Raw genomic sequence first — 16,822 nt, forward strand, 5'->3', positions numbered from 1 at the left:
TTGATAATGTGATAATGGCTCGTAGAAAACATTTGTTGTGATCTGACACAATCACAACACACGCTTCATTCTTCAGTTAAGTCCTGTGTTTTGACTATCTTGACTGAATATATGTTTAAGGTTGAATTAATTTTAAAGTTTCCGTATAAAGACAAAGCAATCTCTTTTTTTCTTCTTCTTTTTTTCCCACTAGGAGAGACTACAAGCAGATGAGGTGATCCAGGCATTAGACACACAAGCAGTTTGGGGTCAAGGCCTCAACATCAACCCTAAAGATGAACTATAGAAGCAAACAAACACATCACCCCAACTCCATCCAGCAAATCTTATTATATATTTTAAATATTTCTTGAATTGAGCTTTGGATCAGAACATTTCTATTTTTGTACTGTTTGAAGTGCAAGGTAAATAATATTGTTGTGTTTTGTCATCAGTAGTATGTTGTTGTTATTGTTTGATGTACAGTACTTGAGTTATCTTTGTTACTGTCTTTCCCTCCAGTGACAGCTTCTAGTAGAGACAAATCTAAATCACGTGGTGTAGATGTATATTTTGGGAGTTGGCAGCGTAGACAGTTTTAATATAAGACTGCTTTCAACTTTAATCTCACTTAACTGTGAAGACGCCAAAGAGAAGAACCGTGGGTGAGAACTTTAGTTTTTCTTGATCTGAGCAAAAGATTAACAGGTCTCACTGAAAATATACAGATATTGAAAAGTAGCTCTGCTTCAGTCGTCAGTTGTTCAAACGGTTTCATCAGAAAAAGGTACTTTTCCTTTTCTATTAGTCCACCAGCTTAAACATCACACTATTAATTACTGTTTCATAATTAAGTGCCAGTAATAATTCTCTTTCATGTAGGCAGTACACTGTTTGTAAAGTCTGGGTATCTGATCTTAAATCAGAAAACACTCATGCAAAGATAGTAAAGAAAGAGATGATCTACTATGCTGAATATTTAAAGACCATGCACTCCATCTTTCTCTGTGTGTCTGTTTAAAACTGTCTGTGTCTAAACCCCCTTCTTCTTTTTGTTTTTGTTTATCATGTGATGAATTGTTCTTAGGCACACAGAGCACAGTACTGGTTGAACAGTTGTGTGTGTTTATTTTTATTTATGTGATTTAAATAATAGACAGATGCTGCGGTGACTGTCTGCATTAATAAGAGGAGCTTTTATTCATAAAAGTTATCAATTGTTCCTGTTTAAAGGAATATTTATTTGTCTGGTTTTGTGAGTCTTTATATTTGTGTTGATGATACAGGTGATAGTCCAAGTCGTGCACTGTAAATCCATCAGAGAGAAACATACAGAGTAGCTTGTTTTCATACTTAGATTAAATCTGCTAACCAGCAATGTAGTCCTGATGTTTTTAAGAGGTTGGACACTTTGTTTCACTGATATTTAATTCTGAAATGCTGTAGCACAAGAACGTGTATTTGTACATGTTTATAAATTAAAAAATATACTCCATGTCTTACATTACTTTATCTGGTTTATTTGTTGATGAGATCTTGCTCAACAAAAAAATGAGACATTGTTTTTTTCATCATATAATAATTTATTTAAGACGATAACGCTGATACAGTACATGTGTACCATGTCCCTTAAGCAGTCAGGTGTAATTAGTTTTATCTGCTTGCTAAAAGATGTAATCTTATATAGTTAAATAACACTCTGATACAAAGGAAAACCATAATTATTGGGTCAGCTCTCATGGTTAAAGAGGGGCACTGCACTTTTTTTAGGCTTTTTAATGCCCCCCTCAGTAGCTTTACATGATTTACTGCCCGAAAATATCCCTATTTTTCTAACACTGGTGTAAAATGATAAAGCTGAATTCAGCCTCTGCCTGAAACTCTTTATTTTCACTGCTGTGATTAGACAGCCCTCAGGAAGCTTGTCAAGAGCAGGGCTTTAAGCAGACCTTAGTGTTTTAGGCCCATCACTCCAACATGTCATGAACAAGTTGGGAGACCCTTATGTGATGATCTCATCATTTCAGGAAGTCTCGTGAAGATCTCGTGCTATTTCTAGAACAGACCATTTGACAGACAGTTTTACTGATTTCTACATCATGTGTGATCCTAATCCAATGCCCTCAGCACTCATGACGATCTCATGCTACTTTTTTGAATGTATCATTCTGAGCAGTTTACAGATATGTTTCTACATTGTATGATTATGTAGCAGTTTGAAAATCTGCACATTTATAATGGAAATCCAGAATTATTAAATGAGATCCATGTTTAAAATATGGAAAAGCACAATAGACTCTCTTTAAGCTGCAGGTTTATGAAGAATTCCTTTTAGAATAAAGTGCATCTGCCACTACATAAAATATATAGTGTAAAAACAATATCAGTCACTCTTCGTAATCAAAAAACTTAAAATAATCCTGGTGCTTTAATTACACAGTCATGTTAATACTTAGTAGAGGTCACTGCGGTAAAAGTCTGCCAAACACAGCACAGGTGTCAAAATGAACACACGACTTATTTGTGTTTCAGTTACTGTTTTAAAAAAATGAATAAAATGTTTTCTAATGATGGCCTGAAGACCTGATGGTCTGTTTGGTTTCACTGTTTCAGTAGCGGTAAGTCAGCTGTTCAGTAAATCTGAACGGCCTGTTTTCACCGACGGTACACATCAGGTCCCTCATGCGTCGTGCACGCCGCTCCTCCAGCACCAACCTGCGGGAGCGCTCTCGAGCTGCATGCTGCTCAACTCGCTTCTCTACCCACTTCCGCTTTAGCCACCTGAGGATAGAGAAAAAACAGGAACAAAGTGTGAAGTACCTCTGTTTCCACAGATAATAAAAAAGAAAAAAAAAACATTGTACTTTTTTGAATATGGAGATTACTGAGGATCAAAAAATGATACTGCACTGTCTACCAAAATGTTTGACTTGTTAAAGAAAAACTGTGATGTTTAGTGAACACTCAGTCATAGAAACAAATGTTAATGGAGAACAGCAAAAAAAGTATTTTGAAGTTTTTCTATACATTGGATAGAAGTGCACTCACGCTTTAAAGGCACGCTCACACTCCTCACGGCTACGCAACAGATATCTACTGTCTTCCTCCAGCTTCTTCATCTCCTGCAGCTGTTTATCTTTCTGCTGCTGCTCCTGTTTCCTCTGAAGCCACAGCCGAAAAGACTCCTCAGGGTCACAGGAGTCCCTCTACATGATTGGCATAGAAACACATCAAGGAGAAAAAAACATTTACAAGTTAATGCATCAAATCAGGCCTGTATCCCTCCTGTACATCACCAACATGTTGTTCGCCCCCTTGTGGCCGTACCTTAGAAGTCATCCTCTCCATCTCCTGAGCTCTATGGATTCTTCTCTCCTCCTGAAGCTGTTCTTTCTTCCTCAACATCCAGGCTTTGAATGCCAGCTCGTTCTCCTGTCTTTTCTGCTCCTCTTCGTCAGCCTTCCTCTGTTCAGCCTGCCACAGGAAACAAGACTTAACACATTAGCATAAGACTTAAACTCTACATTTACATCACATTCATTATCTGAATCTGGAATTTAACATCCCTGTCCTACCTCTCTGGTCAGTCTCTCTCTCCTCTCCTGGACCCTCTGCAGCAGCTCTTTCTGCTGTGGGGAGAGAGTGTAGGTGGCTTGACAACTAGTCCCAGTGGCTGACTGCACCCGCCGCTTGCTGCTGCTGCTGTTGCTCCTGCCTCGTCCTCTCTGGCTGTGGCTGGCTGAGCTGGGTCGGCTTCTGGGCTGAGCTGGAGGTCTTGGGGCACGAGGGTGATTTAAGCCTCCTTGCTGAAGTGGGGAAGAGGAGGACCTAGGAATTTTTCTGGTGCTTTCAATCTGGGTTGGGGAGCGTGAATAGTCACTGCATGCTATTGGTGGCAGAAGCCCCTGACTCTCCACCTCTTTCAGGCTGACCCAATCAAACTTACCGTCCCTTTCTACAAGGACTCGTCCTTCTTTCACCACCTGCTCTCCAGCACATCCTTCAGATCGTATCCTCTCCTCCTTTGGAGAAAGTTTGAGCTCTGAAAGCTTCCCTGATACCTCAGTCTCCGTCTCAGACTCTTTATGTCTGTCTTGGTCTTTTACTCCTTCCACTTCACTACCATCTTTCTCAAACTGTAAAGGAGGCACCACCAGATCCACCAGCTTCTCTTTAAAATGCAGTCGTCTGCGTCTTGTCATGTCTGGAGCTTCCTGGTCCTGCAGCTCCCGGTTCGCCTGCTGGATCTTTTCTTGTATGTACTTCTTCTCCTCTTCTGTCTGCTCATCCATCCCAGGAGGTGGAGGAACTACCAGCAAAGACTTGTTTGGGCTGTCTCTGTCAGAGTCATACTCTAAAGGATCCATCGGGGAAGGCCACCGCTCCTCATCTTCTTCCACCTCTGTTTTAATTCCTTTACCATCCTCCTTGAAACTCTTCTGATTCCTTTTCATTCCTTTTTGTTTCTCGTCCGCTTCCAGCTCTCTATCAATTTCGGCCTCTATGTCCTCATAGTCAGGACCCTGTGGGAGTGGGATTATTTTACAATTCTAAATGTGAATGAATGAACAGCATCAAAATTCAGCAGATAATGGCAGGTGTGATAGCACACGTGTCATTATGTTCATTAATATTGCATCCAGCAGCAGTGTAAGTGTGTCACTGTATGTGCACAGAGTTGAAAGAGAGACATGCCAGCTTGGGTAACTCAACACTTTTCCCAGTCATACGTCAGACGAGGTTAGAGTACCAAGAAAGAAAAGAAATTTAAAAAGAATCAGGCAGAAAAAAATTATACTGGTGTTAATAAACATTTCAGGTCTGATGTACCTGATCCTCACTCCGGCCCTCTTCCCTGATCAGCCAGTCCAGGTCCTTCTCAAAGTCATCCTCATATTCTTCCTGAGTCTTTGTGCAAACCACCTCACTCATAATCCTCAGTGAAGAAAGATCAGTCAAATATGACCCAGATATTTCTTCAAAACAAGCAAAGACGGCAGATAAACAATGGTTGACATGACAGCAATATCTCAACATTCACATATCAACTAATCACCAGAAAAAATATGTTCTGGATATTTGTGGTAGCACAATGAAAACCTTTCGCTTTGGGTTGGGTTTTTGATAATTAGATACATATCTCTGTACCTACTTACTTGATGGCAAAGTTTCTGTCCCTCACAAATGTCTGGTGTAACAAGTTATGGACTGAACTCTTATGAAACAAGTATATGTTATAGCTCCCAGAGGTCTTCCAGTGAAGTGATATTGTTGACTTTAGGCAATTAAGTGAAGAACACCCTGAAGCATAATATTAACTGATTATTATTTTTTTTGTATCGTGGACTTAAATACACCCTTTTTCAGTTTATATATTCTCTTAAGCACACTTATTCAGAGTCATTTACCATACCATCCACACTCTCACTTGTCAACAGGCCTAACTTTTTTTCCCACTTCATGTTTCAATAGCTGTGCTGAAACATGTGCCAGCTATTTGTCACCATCTGCTGGTTAAACACGAATACTACAAGGTTACCCAAACTTTAGTTTCTTGTATTTTTGTTCCACATTTATCCCCTCCTCAGGCAAAAAGGTTACATTTTAAAGGGCAAAGGCCCTGCTGTAGCTCAACATCAGGTTTACTGGCTGTAAGACTTAGTTTTTAATACTTCGACTATTTCAGTTTGTATTTACAGCATAAATAGTGTGTACAGCGTTTAGCAGCATAATTGTAAAATGAGTACATTCCACGTCCATAGGGATAATGTGATGCATTTTTACCTCCCTCTGGTAATCAAGAGCACTTGAATGTCTTGAAGTGGATGACAAACTCACCAGCAGCCGCGGGTTCGTGCGCAGTAATCCAGTCGAGTTAAAAGCGGTAAAAGAGACTTAAATTTGGGTTATTTTGAGTCTAACTCTTTGCTTAAGTGCCCCACATTTTCCCTAGCAGTCTACGGAGCAACACTTGTGCACATAATCTGCTTCTAGTCCCTGTGCTGCACTAAAGGGTTTAATAGACCTGTCGCCATAGAGACCTACAACACGCTTTACTACTGGCGCATGCGCACAGAGGAAACAGGCGCAACCAAATTCAGTTTTAAGTATTAACAGCTCCTTGGACACACAATGATAGGGGCGAGCGAAATTTGTTCGGGGTCGCCCGCGGGAGAGAAAAAAAAATGGCATTAAATGTCATTGGGCGAGACTTTATAAAGATTTTGCGACTCCGATTAATTTTAAACAGGCAGTTATTAAACTGGTGGGAATAACAATAGAACACCTCTCATTTAGTAACTTTATTTTTGGTGTCATAGTCAATGAAAGGCAATAATAAAGGGCTGATACGTTTGTTAATAGAACATTTAACACATCTTCATTGTGTTGTGATCTCCATGATTGTGAAAAGTATGCAACGCATATCAATTTAAATACATCAGTGGCCCTGCTTCAGTTTGGTTCTGTTCTGTTGAGACGTAGAAAACATACTTATATACACACTATCGCATTTTCGTATTTAAGATCGTATGTTAACTGTTCAGTAATAAAGTTCCCAAATGCAACGTTTTTCAAACGAAATGCACTCTGGGTATTTGAGTTTGTTTTTTGAGTCTTGCTTACTGGTGCTGTCGATATTTTGAATATAAGAGAACAGCATTTCCCATAATGCACTTGGTCCCTCGAATATTACACGCCCCTTAACGTGTCACTTATTGACGCATGACTGATAGCACGTCGGCAGAACAACTTCTGATAATGTTTTGAGTCAGTTTAACGGACTAAGACCGCGACGCACCGGGGAAATAGGTCGTGTTTATCATATAAATGGCCACCATAGTTTTATGTTTAATGGCTCAAACTACTACAAGAAGATGTTTACTGGCACATTTAAAGGGTCTTGCCAGAGCAGGAGAGTCGCATTCGCCGTTAGTCTCTGCTCACAGCCAGTCATTTACTTCACTTCCGCGGACGAGATGGTCCAGAGGTTCCAGTGTACGGTTCATGTCTCAGGGGACCACGGGCAAGACCGCAGCCGGAGGATCCAGGAGGGGAGCCCTGGCGCTCACTGGAGCAGCGGCAGTGACAGCGGCAGTAGCTGGGGTTTTAGCCAATGCTAACCACTTCCAGCGTGCTGAAATGGCAACGAAAGTGTCCCCAGCTGTGGTCAAAGAGGAAGAAGGAGATATCTTGGAGAGATGCCGGGAGTTCATGTCTCCTCCGGTGACTGATATCGCTGTGCTGCAGGAGAGGAAAGGGGATATGAGTACGAGGATGGAGATGCTGATCATGGAGACGCAGGCCGACTTCTGTAAAGCCCTACAGGAGGTGGATGGTGGAACGTTCAAGGTGGACAGGTGGCACAGAAAGGAAGGTGAGGAGGGCGGAAAATGCTCAATAAGAAGTATGTTTATCCTTTCTAAAACGCCAGAGGATGTTGAGATGCAGCATGATGTGTGCTTTGTGTGTTTGACAGGCGGCGGAGGAATCAGCTGTGTGATGCAAGATGGAAAGGTGTTTGAGAAAGCAGGAGTCAATGTGTCAGTGGTGTTTGGACATCTGACTGAGGAGGCCGCCAAGCAGATGAGGAGCAGAGGGAAAGTCCTCAAAGGGAAAGATGGTGAGATTTCTGTGAAGCTTTTTAAATTGAGCTGGGATTATTCACATTCAGTCACTTTGTATTTATAATGTTTCATGTCTCTTAGGTAAGCTGCCGTTTTGTGCCATGGGTGTGAGCTCTGTCATCCATCCCAAGAACCCCCACATCCCCACAGTGCATTTCAACTACAGATACTTTGAGATTGAAGAGGAAGATGGTGAGTTTGCTACTCTGCCGTCAGCTGTTGTGTCTTGGTGTCAGTGACACTATTGAGTCCACGGATGAATGATATCCCTTGTTTGTCTCTTTAAGGCTCAAAGCAGTGGTGGTTTGGAGGAGGCACAGACCTGACTCCAGTTTATATCAACGAAGAAGATGCACTTCACTTCCACAACACCCTAAAGGAAGCCTGCGACAAACACCATTCACAGTACTACCCTGACTTCAAGAAATGGTATTAGCTTATCCTGAAGTAATTTTGCATTTGTGAAACTTCACAAATTGAGCATGAGCTTCAGCACGTACACATTCATGGGTTTGATTTCTAAGTATTTGAGTGCGTGGATTACAATGGGTGTATCCTCACTGTGAGACAGTGATAAGGGAAAGCCTTTGCCTTAAATCTGCAGTTACAAGAAGACCGTTGAACCAGGGAATGACCACAGTGGATATGACTGGGTGGGTGTGGTTAATTTATTCGGGTCATACTGAAAAAATCATTGTAAGAAGTTCTTTGGCCTTCTAAGTAAAGACAAGCAAGTTGTCTCCACTTGCTTAGTCTTGATGTTAAACTAAGATTAGCTAAATATGCTTTAGCATGAGCACTCTGTCTCTATAGATGGACTTATACCTTGTTTATATTTAGTGCTGTATCACCATAATGTATCTTGGACAACAAGCTACAGAGGTTCAGCTTGCTGAAAAAATAGAAAGATCAAAGCATTGCTAAGATTGTTAAAAGGAATTAATTTATTCTGAATGTGAAAAGTTGTCATGGAAAAAAAAGTTGCTTCTTCTATAACAGACAGAATAGAGTCAAAGAGTATAAATGATCATCATAAAGTGACGCAGGACAGGCTGAAACTGGAGCGTAACTGCCCCCATTAAAGGCAGTAATACATCTGACCTGATGGTGCCAGCTATTACGTGGTAATGTTTTTTCCTTAGGCAAAAATAGGAGGAAAAAACAAAACTGTATAATCATGTGTTTGAGGACACTAACACATTTTATTGTTTTGTTTGTAACCGCTAACATATCTGTTCAAGTTGTTTATGTTCCGACAGAAAAACTAATTGATTTACCTGACCAATTGTTTTGGTGTTCAGGTGTGACAGATATTTTTACATACGACACAGAGGAGAGACTCGAGGAATAGGAGGGATCTTCTTTGATGATCTGGATTCTCCAAATCAGGAGGAGGCGTTCAGCTTTGTGAAAAGTTGTGCCCGCACTGTAGTGCCTTGTTACTTGCCAATCGTAAACAAACACCTGAACGACCCCTTCACTGAGGAGGAAAAGGACTGGCAGCAGGTGCGAAGAGGAAGGTGAGAGAAGAGTATGCGTTTAAGCAATATCTTAACCTGAGAATGATACATTTAACCATAAATAATAGACATATACGACTATATATGACTACTGCAGGTGTCATACTTTTAGTATCTTAAAAAAAAGCCTAATCATACACTTACAAACTTTGAATGATTTTAAAACAGAATGAAGCCTGTTTATAAAGTATGATATATTATATGTATATGATCACGTATCAGCTTTAAGAACAAGCTTTAGTTAAAAGAAACAATGACACCCATTGATGGGACGCAGAGTAATTTCTGGAAATGACTTGATGCACGTCAGATAAGGTTTAAAGCTGATCTTGAGTTTTCTGTCTCAGGAGGGAATCAGAATAAGAGACCGAGACCTCAAGAGAGTGGACTTAAAAGCTTGTTATTGAATAGCGGCTCAGACAAGGACTTGATGATGGTTACTATTTAGCACCCAATTAATTTTGAATTTAAATCTGATTTGATCTGAGATGCTCAGCAGCTCATACATGCATCAAACAAAGTCTTAAATAATTTTACAAAATTAAATTCATTGGAACAGAAAGAGGAAATGAATTACATCCTCATTTCAAGAGCCACAGATTCCAGTTTTTCTTGATTTTTCAGCTTTCAGAAGTCTATCATAAACCAGTGGAGCCTCCTAGTGTCTCCTGTAATCTTAGTGCATTTTTGTTGCAGGTATGTTGAGTTCAACCTGGTGTATGACAGGGGTGTGAAGTTTGGCTTGGCTACACCAGGCTCCCGAATTGAGAGCATCCTCATGTCCCTCCCCCTCACTGCTAGGTAAGAAAACTCTGCTCGAAAGCAGCATTAGCCTCCTGCTTCTGTGTGACAGAAATCAGCTGTCTGCGTTGCCTGGTAACAAACTCACCTGTCATCCTCAGGTGGGAATACATGCACGAGCCTGCCAAAGGTACCCGAGAGGCAAAGATGCTGGAGGTGCTACAAAACCCCAAGGAGTGGGTGTAAGCACAGTGATTAAAGGTTTACATGTCAATACGAAACGCCAGGAAATGGGCTTTGTTTTTATGAATAATGGTGTGACCTGTTTGACAAGATCAGCAGCAGTGAACACTGTGTTTACCAAAATAATACAAAGTTGCTTTGCACTGATGTGGCTACTTTTTTAATCAACCCTGGTACTTATCGCTCTTATTTTTTTTGCTTGTATTATCTTAAATCAGCCTTATTGATTCAAATTTTTGGTGGGACAGAATTGCTATTGATAATAAGACAAGGTTTTTTTAATGTGATTACTGAGCTTTTGTGCCATGGCGCACTGCATGGCAGTCTAAAAATAAGACCAAAAAATTGAATCTTTGTGACAGGTTGTTATTATTGTAATTGCTTTTGGGTCATTATCATGTTATAAAGTCCCAGCAGCAAGAATATTTGTTTTAAATACTAGATGTGTTGAGTTTTTTTTGTTTTGTTTTGTGCCTGACCCTAGTAAGGCCTGCTCTCAGCTGTCAGAGCTCCACTCTCTTACAAAGCACTGAAAGGAAAAAGGGACAAACTGAGCCACTGTTTGTACGTTTGATTGCCACCACTTGTATGAAACTTGAATAAATCTTGATATTGTAATACTTGCTCACAACAATGAGTTATTTTTTCAATCCAGGCAAAATAATAGAAGTATTGGTAATGACACTGATCCTTCATGACCTCCATTAACAAACTATGGGCCACTCCTATGTGGTTAATGAGTCATTCACTTGTTTAAGCAGCAGAAAAATGAAACAGTACTTGAGGAGGAGTATTTCAGATTTTGTTCCATGAAGAGGATGAATGTGAGTCACAGGTCAAGTGACACATTAAATGAAGAAGAAAGCTGAAAAGAAAAACTCTTTCAACAGTCAAATATGTTGCTAGCAACTTGTTTTTCAAACCCCTTTGATCCCAGTGAATAAACAGAAAAATCCAAACAAAAAGCCTTTTTTAAGTTCTCCAAATAAATCAGGTACTCAAGCTCTAGCACTCCAAACTTCTTTGTACCGTGTTGTTTGTTGTGCGCAACTTAATGCATTTATCTATAACTTATCATAAAAGGCTATTAGGAGGAATTTGGGGGTTTTGTTGATTTTTCTGCCCCCCTGTGGACAAAGAGGTAGCTCTCTTATACCTTTGCTGATTGGTGTACCTCTTTGTGTCATGTTTTTGTTTATGTTACTTTTGCAAACACATCACTAATTAAAAACTGTGCAGTGGGAAATGTTGAATGCTGTTTGTGCAGCATTTTGTGCAGTATCAGTCACAGACTTTCCACAAAACTGCAATGAAAATTCATTTTCTAACACATAGTCTTAATCCTAGTGATCTCTTTAAGTCCTAAATTGTACAAACATTTATAATATGTGTAGAAGTTATCTTGTGTGAACAATGTAATTATCTTATGGAACAACTATTTTGCGTGCTGGAGATATAAATATATATTAAACATATTAGATTTGTTTTAATGCTAACAAACTGAAACTGAGGAAACATGTATTTCTTTAAGTTTTATTACAAATTAATTCAAGCTTTTGCACATATCAAGGATTTATAACAAGTTCCCTTGCATTAAATGTTATAGAACATTTTGTTTGTTTAATAAGGCATTGTAAAAAAAAAAAAAAAAAAAAAAAAGGAAGAAAGAGCTCTGCAAGTAACAGTACAACAAGTGACCCAACCAAAATGGCTCCCTCCACCAGCACAACTCAGTTAAAGGTCATAGCAAGTGCTGAGGTTCACAGGTCAACTCACAAAAAAGTCAGATAATAGTCAGTGCTCAGAGTGAGGTGCAGACAGGACATGTGTTACATTTATCAGTATTCACAGACGTCAGACGGATATATTTGGTTTTCAGAGTGTATGCAGCAACGTTGCATAAAGAGTATGAGCACTTTTCAGAGGATTACAGTGACATCAGTACGATTGAGAGTGACGTGGACGACGTTAAACCAAACCTGTCCTAGTTTTCATCCAACAGCTCATTTTGAGCTTAACACAAAGTGCCTTCATTTAGTTACAACCTACAGGAGGATAGTTATTAATGCATTCACTGCACCCCTGCAGTAAAAAAACAATCTCACTTTATCTCACTTTCATACATACAGACTATACATTTTTATATACAGATACATTACACATGCTAAACATGATCTCTGTTCATTGTAATGTTTAATCTCTTTTTCACAAAACTTCAGTCTATTGCTCTCAGTCCCACACTCCTGTTTAGCTCACCCCACAGTATACATTAATGGTGAAGCTGCAAACCTATGTGAAGAATCTTCTGGGTACTATAAGTCAAGACCGTAGTCACATCTCAACACGGATACATTTGCTTTAAGGGGAAAAGGTAAGAGACAAATATTCACAGTAGAAGCAGCTCTGTGCAGCTCAGGTGTGAGTGTGGACCAGTGAGCACTGACAGTCAACAGTGTTCAGTACAACATCAGCTGTTCTGGTCAAGCTACATGCGTTACCAAATATACACAAATATGACAAGTGTCAGCACCTCCCTTTATGACTGATGGCCCTATTTTCATTTCACATGGAAAATATTGCGAGTGTATTCTGAAGGTGTGGAGTGATGCTTTCATTTGGCAACTTGAACATTAAAACCTGCATCATTTTAAAATCCTGGAATCAAAAGTGACTAACACAACTAATTTAACCTGATTTGGCCACTAATAGTTTTAAACTTGATCAGAAGCACCAAACCTCATATTTTTTCACAGTGTTGACTGGCTTCTACAGCCTGATCACAAACTACTTAGCTGGGTCTTAAAGCTCCCTTTACAATATTAAATTATGGGCAGCCTTTCACATTACTTCACATTTATTATGCTACAATGTTTTTGAATATTCCAAAGAAAATTCACAAAACAATATATTAAAGTCAGTGCATACAACAATGTTCAAATCAAATGGTCCTAAAAGTAGAAGAACCATTGAACGAATTGGCACAAACCTTCAGTAAAGCATCACTCCAACCCCATACATACACTTTTAGAATAGAAGTCCTTCATTGAGTCAATCAGACTTTTTTCTCCTGTCACATGCTTCATTTGTAATGTCCACCAGGTGAAATGATTTGCTACAGTGTGACAGCAAAGATGCATCTTGATCAAAATCAGCAGAGGTGATGCTTAGTTTTGGCTTGCATTATCATTTGCTCCTTCCTGCTGTCACTTCACCTCAATGAGAAAAGGTTAGTGCAAATTTTCAACAGCCTTGGCTCCGGCAAACATTGCATTAGTCCATAGAGCACACAGTTAATTGGGTTTGTGTTGAATGGGGAAGGCTGGTGTCTCCACAACAGTGGCAATTTGTAATGACTGTAAGTTCTTAATGTAGGTTAGGGCTTTTGTTGAGGTGGTAGTGAGAGATAGGTTTACTTCCCATGGGAACCGTTGCCACTCGAAGAGCTGGTGTTGACAATATCCTCGTACTGTGGAGGAGGCTCTGTTTCTATTTGCACATCTGCATGGCCCACAGCTTCCTCGTAAGACGGTGGAGGATCTCCAGCACCTCCTCTCCCTGATGTGATCTCAGAGCCTGGATAAACTGGGCTGCTGTGGACGCTGAGTTCTGATTGGTCACCATGGTGGTAATCCCTCCCCCAATGGTCCATTGAGACCACTGACAGGACGTGGTCATGATGTGAGTGTCCCAGGCTGGGGCTGCGCTGCGAGCGCTTACGAGAATGGCAGCGCCACACAGTGATGGCAACGGCAGCAATGATGAGCACCACCAGCAGCAATGGCACAATCAAGTAGAGAGAGTGGACTCCGCCCACTACTGTCTCCAGCCCTCCAGATGGACTGCTCTCCCGCACATACTCGTCCCAGAACCGTCTCTGCAGGCAAGGAGACGGACACATTTTATCAAAATCAGCACAGTGATCAAACTGCAAACTGAAACACTGTGGCACCAGAATGTTTTTTAAAAAAAGAGTCACAGAGTACACAGTGTCCACTGTATAATACACTTTATCTGGATTACTGCAACACAAAGGCAGCACGCAACAACGCCAGAACAAAGAGTGGCCAGATGACTGTGACTTTGCCCCCTGGCCTCTCACAATAGTTTTACAAATACAGCCCCTCTCCAGCAAGCACTCGGCTGTTCTTCCTGTCGATAATCATCACTTCCTGAAAAAAACACCCACATTCCAAAAGCTACTCTTGACATTGAGTTTCCCAACTTGACACATAAACCTTACTTAATAGCACTTTTAAAGGAATTTACTGTATTTTTTCTCCAATTTATCAGTAGCAGGGACCATGCTTTGTGGATTTTAGCTCTAGATGTGCAGAGATTCCTAACAGATCAGCTACAGATCAAACAAAACAGTTTTAATTTTCACACTTGTGACCTACCATGAACAAAGGTAAATTTCTGTTAGACTTGTCACAAGTCAACTGGGAAATCTTCAAAGACACGTTCCCTACTTCTCAGCTTGCAAATAAATGACCTAATAGTCTATCCTGTGAGAAGCCACATTTATCCACAATCACCAAGCTACAGAGGCTTTATGTGTTTCCTGAATGTTCAGCCCTAAAGACAGGAGGAAATGCAGGTCTACGTCATCTCCCATGTGCTTACCGTCTTCTCATCATTCTCAAAGGCTTCGCGGGCTTCCTCATAGGTACAGATCTCCTCACGGCATTCTCGCTGGATGTTACCCTGCTTCATCTCCTCCAACAAGAAGTTAGCCCTGCGCAGCCGTCGCAGCACAGAATGGGCCGCGTCTGCTGGCAGGAACACTGAAAGAGGACACAAGAAGGAGAAAAAGATGTAAATGATGTAAAATTTAAAGATGTATGGCAAAAAAGACCTACATGCCTCAAGATAACAAACAGTGACAAGAAAAAAATGAAAAGCTGGGGGAGAGTCAGTAAGTGGAACAGCATGGAGAAGGAAGTGGGATAGTGCTGAAGGAGAGAGGAGTGAAGCAGATGAAGGAAAAGAGGATAGACATGTTGAAAAAAAGCCAAAAAAAAGGGAGAGGGAGCGAGGTGGGGAAGAAAACAAAGGCTACAGAGCAGAGCTGAGCGCTGCCCAAAGCCCACATTTCTGCATAAAAACAAAAGGTCCTTTGATTTAGGCATCCATCCCTGGGCCGCATAAGAGAAACTGGAGGAATGAACTTAGAGGAACAGAGTGGCCCTCTGTTTCACACACCCGAACATAAACTCTCCAACTGAAACTGCATAGAAAATGCCACAGCATGCCCTGGGAATGTCTGATGTGCAAACGATTTAACAAGTAATGGCGGCTGTCAGTGTGACTCATAAATTCAGGGATTTCGACAGTTCAAGACTAAAGCACAGCATATGTAAATATATAGGCAAAATGCAGGATAACAGGAAACTCCCTCAGGAGAGAATGGTTATTGTTTGCTATAGAGAACAGAAAAACCTGAAGAGTGACATTCCATCGTTTATATTGTGTTTGACAAACACTGTTTAACAATAGAAAAGGAAAACAGGAATTTGAGAAGAGCTTCTGATGAGATCAGAAAAGGATGGAAATGTAGTCTAATTGTGATGCCTTCAGGCTCAGTATAAAACAAACTCACCACTCCCCATGATTCCTGAGGGTCTGTTTGGGGTGATTAGTCTGTTGAAAAGCAAACACATATTAACATACAGCTTTGAACCTGCTTATACATTAGTGCATGTATACTCTACTATTCTATGACTGTTCATACATTAAAACCCATCTCTGTGACTAGATTCATACATGGCGTGAGCAACTGAAGACGGTCATCCCAATGCAGTATTTATAAGACATTTGACTGTCCAATACGAGATCATCTCAAAAACAAGTACGTTTCAAAGAAAAAACAAAGCGCGGCAACATGAAAATATCACCTGGCACTGGGAAGAAAACTGAGCACCTACATTTCAACAGGACGAATAGTAAATAAAAGTTCTGAGGCATTTTAAGCCATCATTAAGTTATGAAGGTAGTGCATCCCAGTCCTCACTGTAAGTGACCAATGGCGGCTGCTGGTCACTGTTACACATGGATGTGTTACGGGAATCCTGCTCGTCGCTTCCCAGAATAGATCGCAGGAGTCGGAAACATCACAAACAAAGCGCCGCCGCCCCGTTATACGGATAACCAGTGAAAATGTAATCTTACTCAGAGCTAAACCAATGTTAGCTTAGCTTTACTGCCGCTGCAGATACACTATTAGAAGCGTTACGTTGTGGATTGGATCTGGTTAGCGCCCCATGTATTGACAACCGGTGATGATTTGTAGGACCAGAGTGCCTAACGGATGCGAATTAACGAGCGACACATGATACAAACGACCGGATATCCCACAACAGAGGTCAAAAGAAGGACCTCTATTACGTATAACATGCTGTTCTCCGGGTTAGCAACAGCAGGAATGACTTAAAGACGAATGCTTACCTTTTTCGTCCCCAAAATGCGCATAGGCAATCCCTCGTCTTCTCCGCTGCCCTCAAGTGTTGCTATGTATGTCGCGCATGCGCAGAGCTGTGTTTGCGGACGGCAATCCCAACAACTGGCTCTAGCTCTGAGTTAAAGGGACAGTCGAGAGATCAAACGAACCCACGCAACTCGTGACTTCAGTTTCACCTCGATTTCTGCATATCATGAAACTCCTATGATGGTTGATGGGAGGAAGTGAATCCAGTCAGTTCAAGAAAAGAACTCATG

The 16,822-nt window shown here is 40.8% G+C and overlaps 4 protein-coding genes across 4 annotated transcripts in view; 2 read left to right on the forward strand and 2 right to left on the reverse strand.

The window, feature by feature from the left end:
* Nucleotides 1-1,468, forward strand: part of p3h2 (prolyl 3-hydroxylase 2) — a 66,980-nt gene extending 65,512 nt beyond the window's left edge. The window contains exon 15 of the mRNA XM_074669103.1: nucleotides 194-1,468. Coding sequence (XP_074525204.1) covers nucleotides 194-286 — 93 coding nt within the window. The 3' untranslated portion in view covers nucleotides 287-1,468. The remainder of the gene's footprint in view (nucleotides 1-193) is intronic.
* A 102-nt stretch (nucleotides 1,469-1,570) lies between these two features.
* Nucleotides 1,571-6,031, reverse strand: ccdc181 (coiled-coil domain containing 181). Its single transcript, XM_074668516.1, has 6 exons — nucleotides 5,818-6,031; nucleotides 4,810-4,955; nucleotides 3,555-4,502; nucleotides 3,307-3,453; nucleotides 3,028-3,185; nucleotides 1,571-2,760 (listed from the first exon to the last, which is right to left on the reverse strand). The coding sequence occupies exons 2-6, from the start codon at nucleotides 4,909-4,911 to the stop codon at nucleotides 2,589-2,591; spliced, it is 1,527 nt and encodes a 508-aa protein (XP_074524617.1). The 5' UTR covers nucleotides 4,912-4,955; nucleotides 5,818-6,031; the 3' UTR covers nucleotides 1,571-2,588.
* A 637-nt stretch (nucleotides 6,032-6,668) lies between these two features.
* cpox (coproporphyrinogen oxidase) lies at nucleotides 6,669-10,726 on the forward strand. The gene is made up of 7 exons (XM_074667404.1): nucleotides 6,669-7,354; nucleotides 7,457-7,600; nucleotides 7,686-7,796; nucleotides 7,892-8,033; nucleotides 8,906-9,124; nucleotides 9,821-9,925; nucleotides 10,027-10,726. The coding sequence occupies exons 1-7, from the start codon at nucleotides 6,808-6,810 to the stop codon at nucleotides 10,109-10,111; spliced, it is 1,353 nt and encodes a 450-aa protein (XP_074523505.1). The 5' UTR covers nucleotides 6,669-6,807; the 3' UTR covers nucleotides 10,112-10,726.
* A 901-nt stretch (nucleotides 10,727-11,627) lies between these two features.
* prrg1 (proline rich Gla (G-carboxyglutamic acid) 1) lies at nucleotides 11,628-16,664 on the reverse strand. The gene is made up of 4 exons (XM_074667427.1): nucleotides 16,553-16,664; nucleotides 15,708-15,748; nucleotides 14,732-14,892; nucleotides 11,628-13,982 (listed from the first exon to the last, which is right to left on the reverse strand). The coding sequence occupies exons 2-4, from the start codon at nucleotides 15,715-15,717 to the stop codon at nucleotides 13,518-13,520; spliced, it is 636 nt and encodes a 211-aa protein (XP_074523528.1). The 5' UTR covers nucleotides 15,718-15,748; nucleotides 16,553-16,664; the 3' UTR covers nucleotides 11,628-13,517.
* Nucleotides 16,665-16,822: the final 158 nt, after the last annotated feature.

Source organism: Halichoeres trimaculatus, unplaced genomic scaffold, assembly GCF_033239565.1.
Source record: "Halichoeres trimaculatus isolate MK-OKI-2021-1 unplaced genomic scaffold, fHalTri1.1 fHalTri1_scaffold_4, whole genome shotgun sequence".
NCBI classification, from domain to species: Eukaryota; Metazoa; Chordata; class Actinopteri; order Labriformes; family Labridae; genus Halichoeres; species Halichoeres trimaculatus.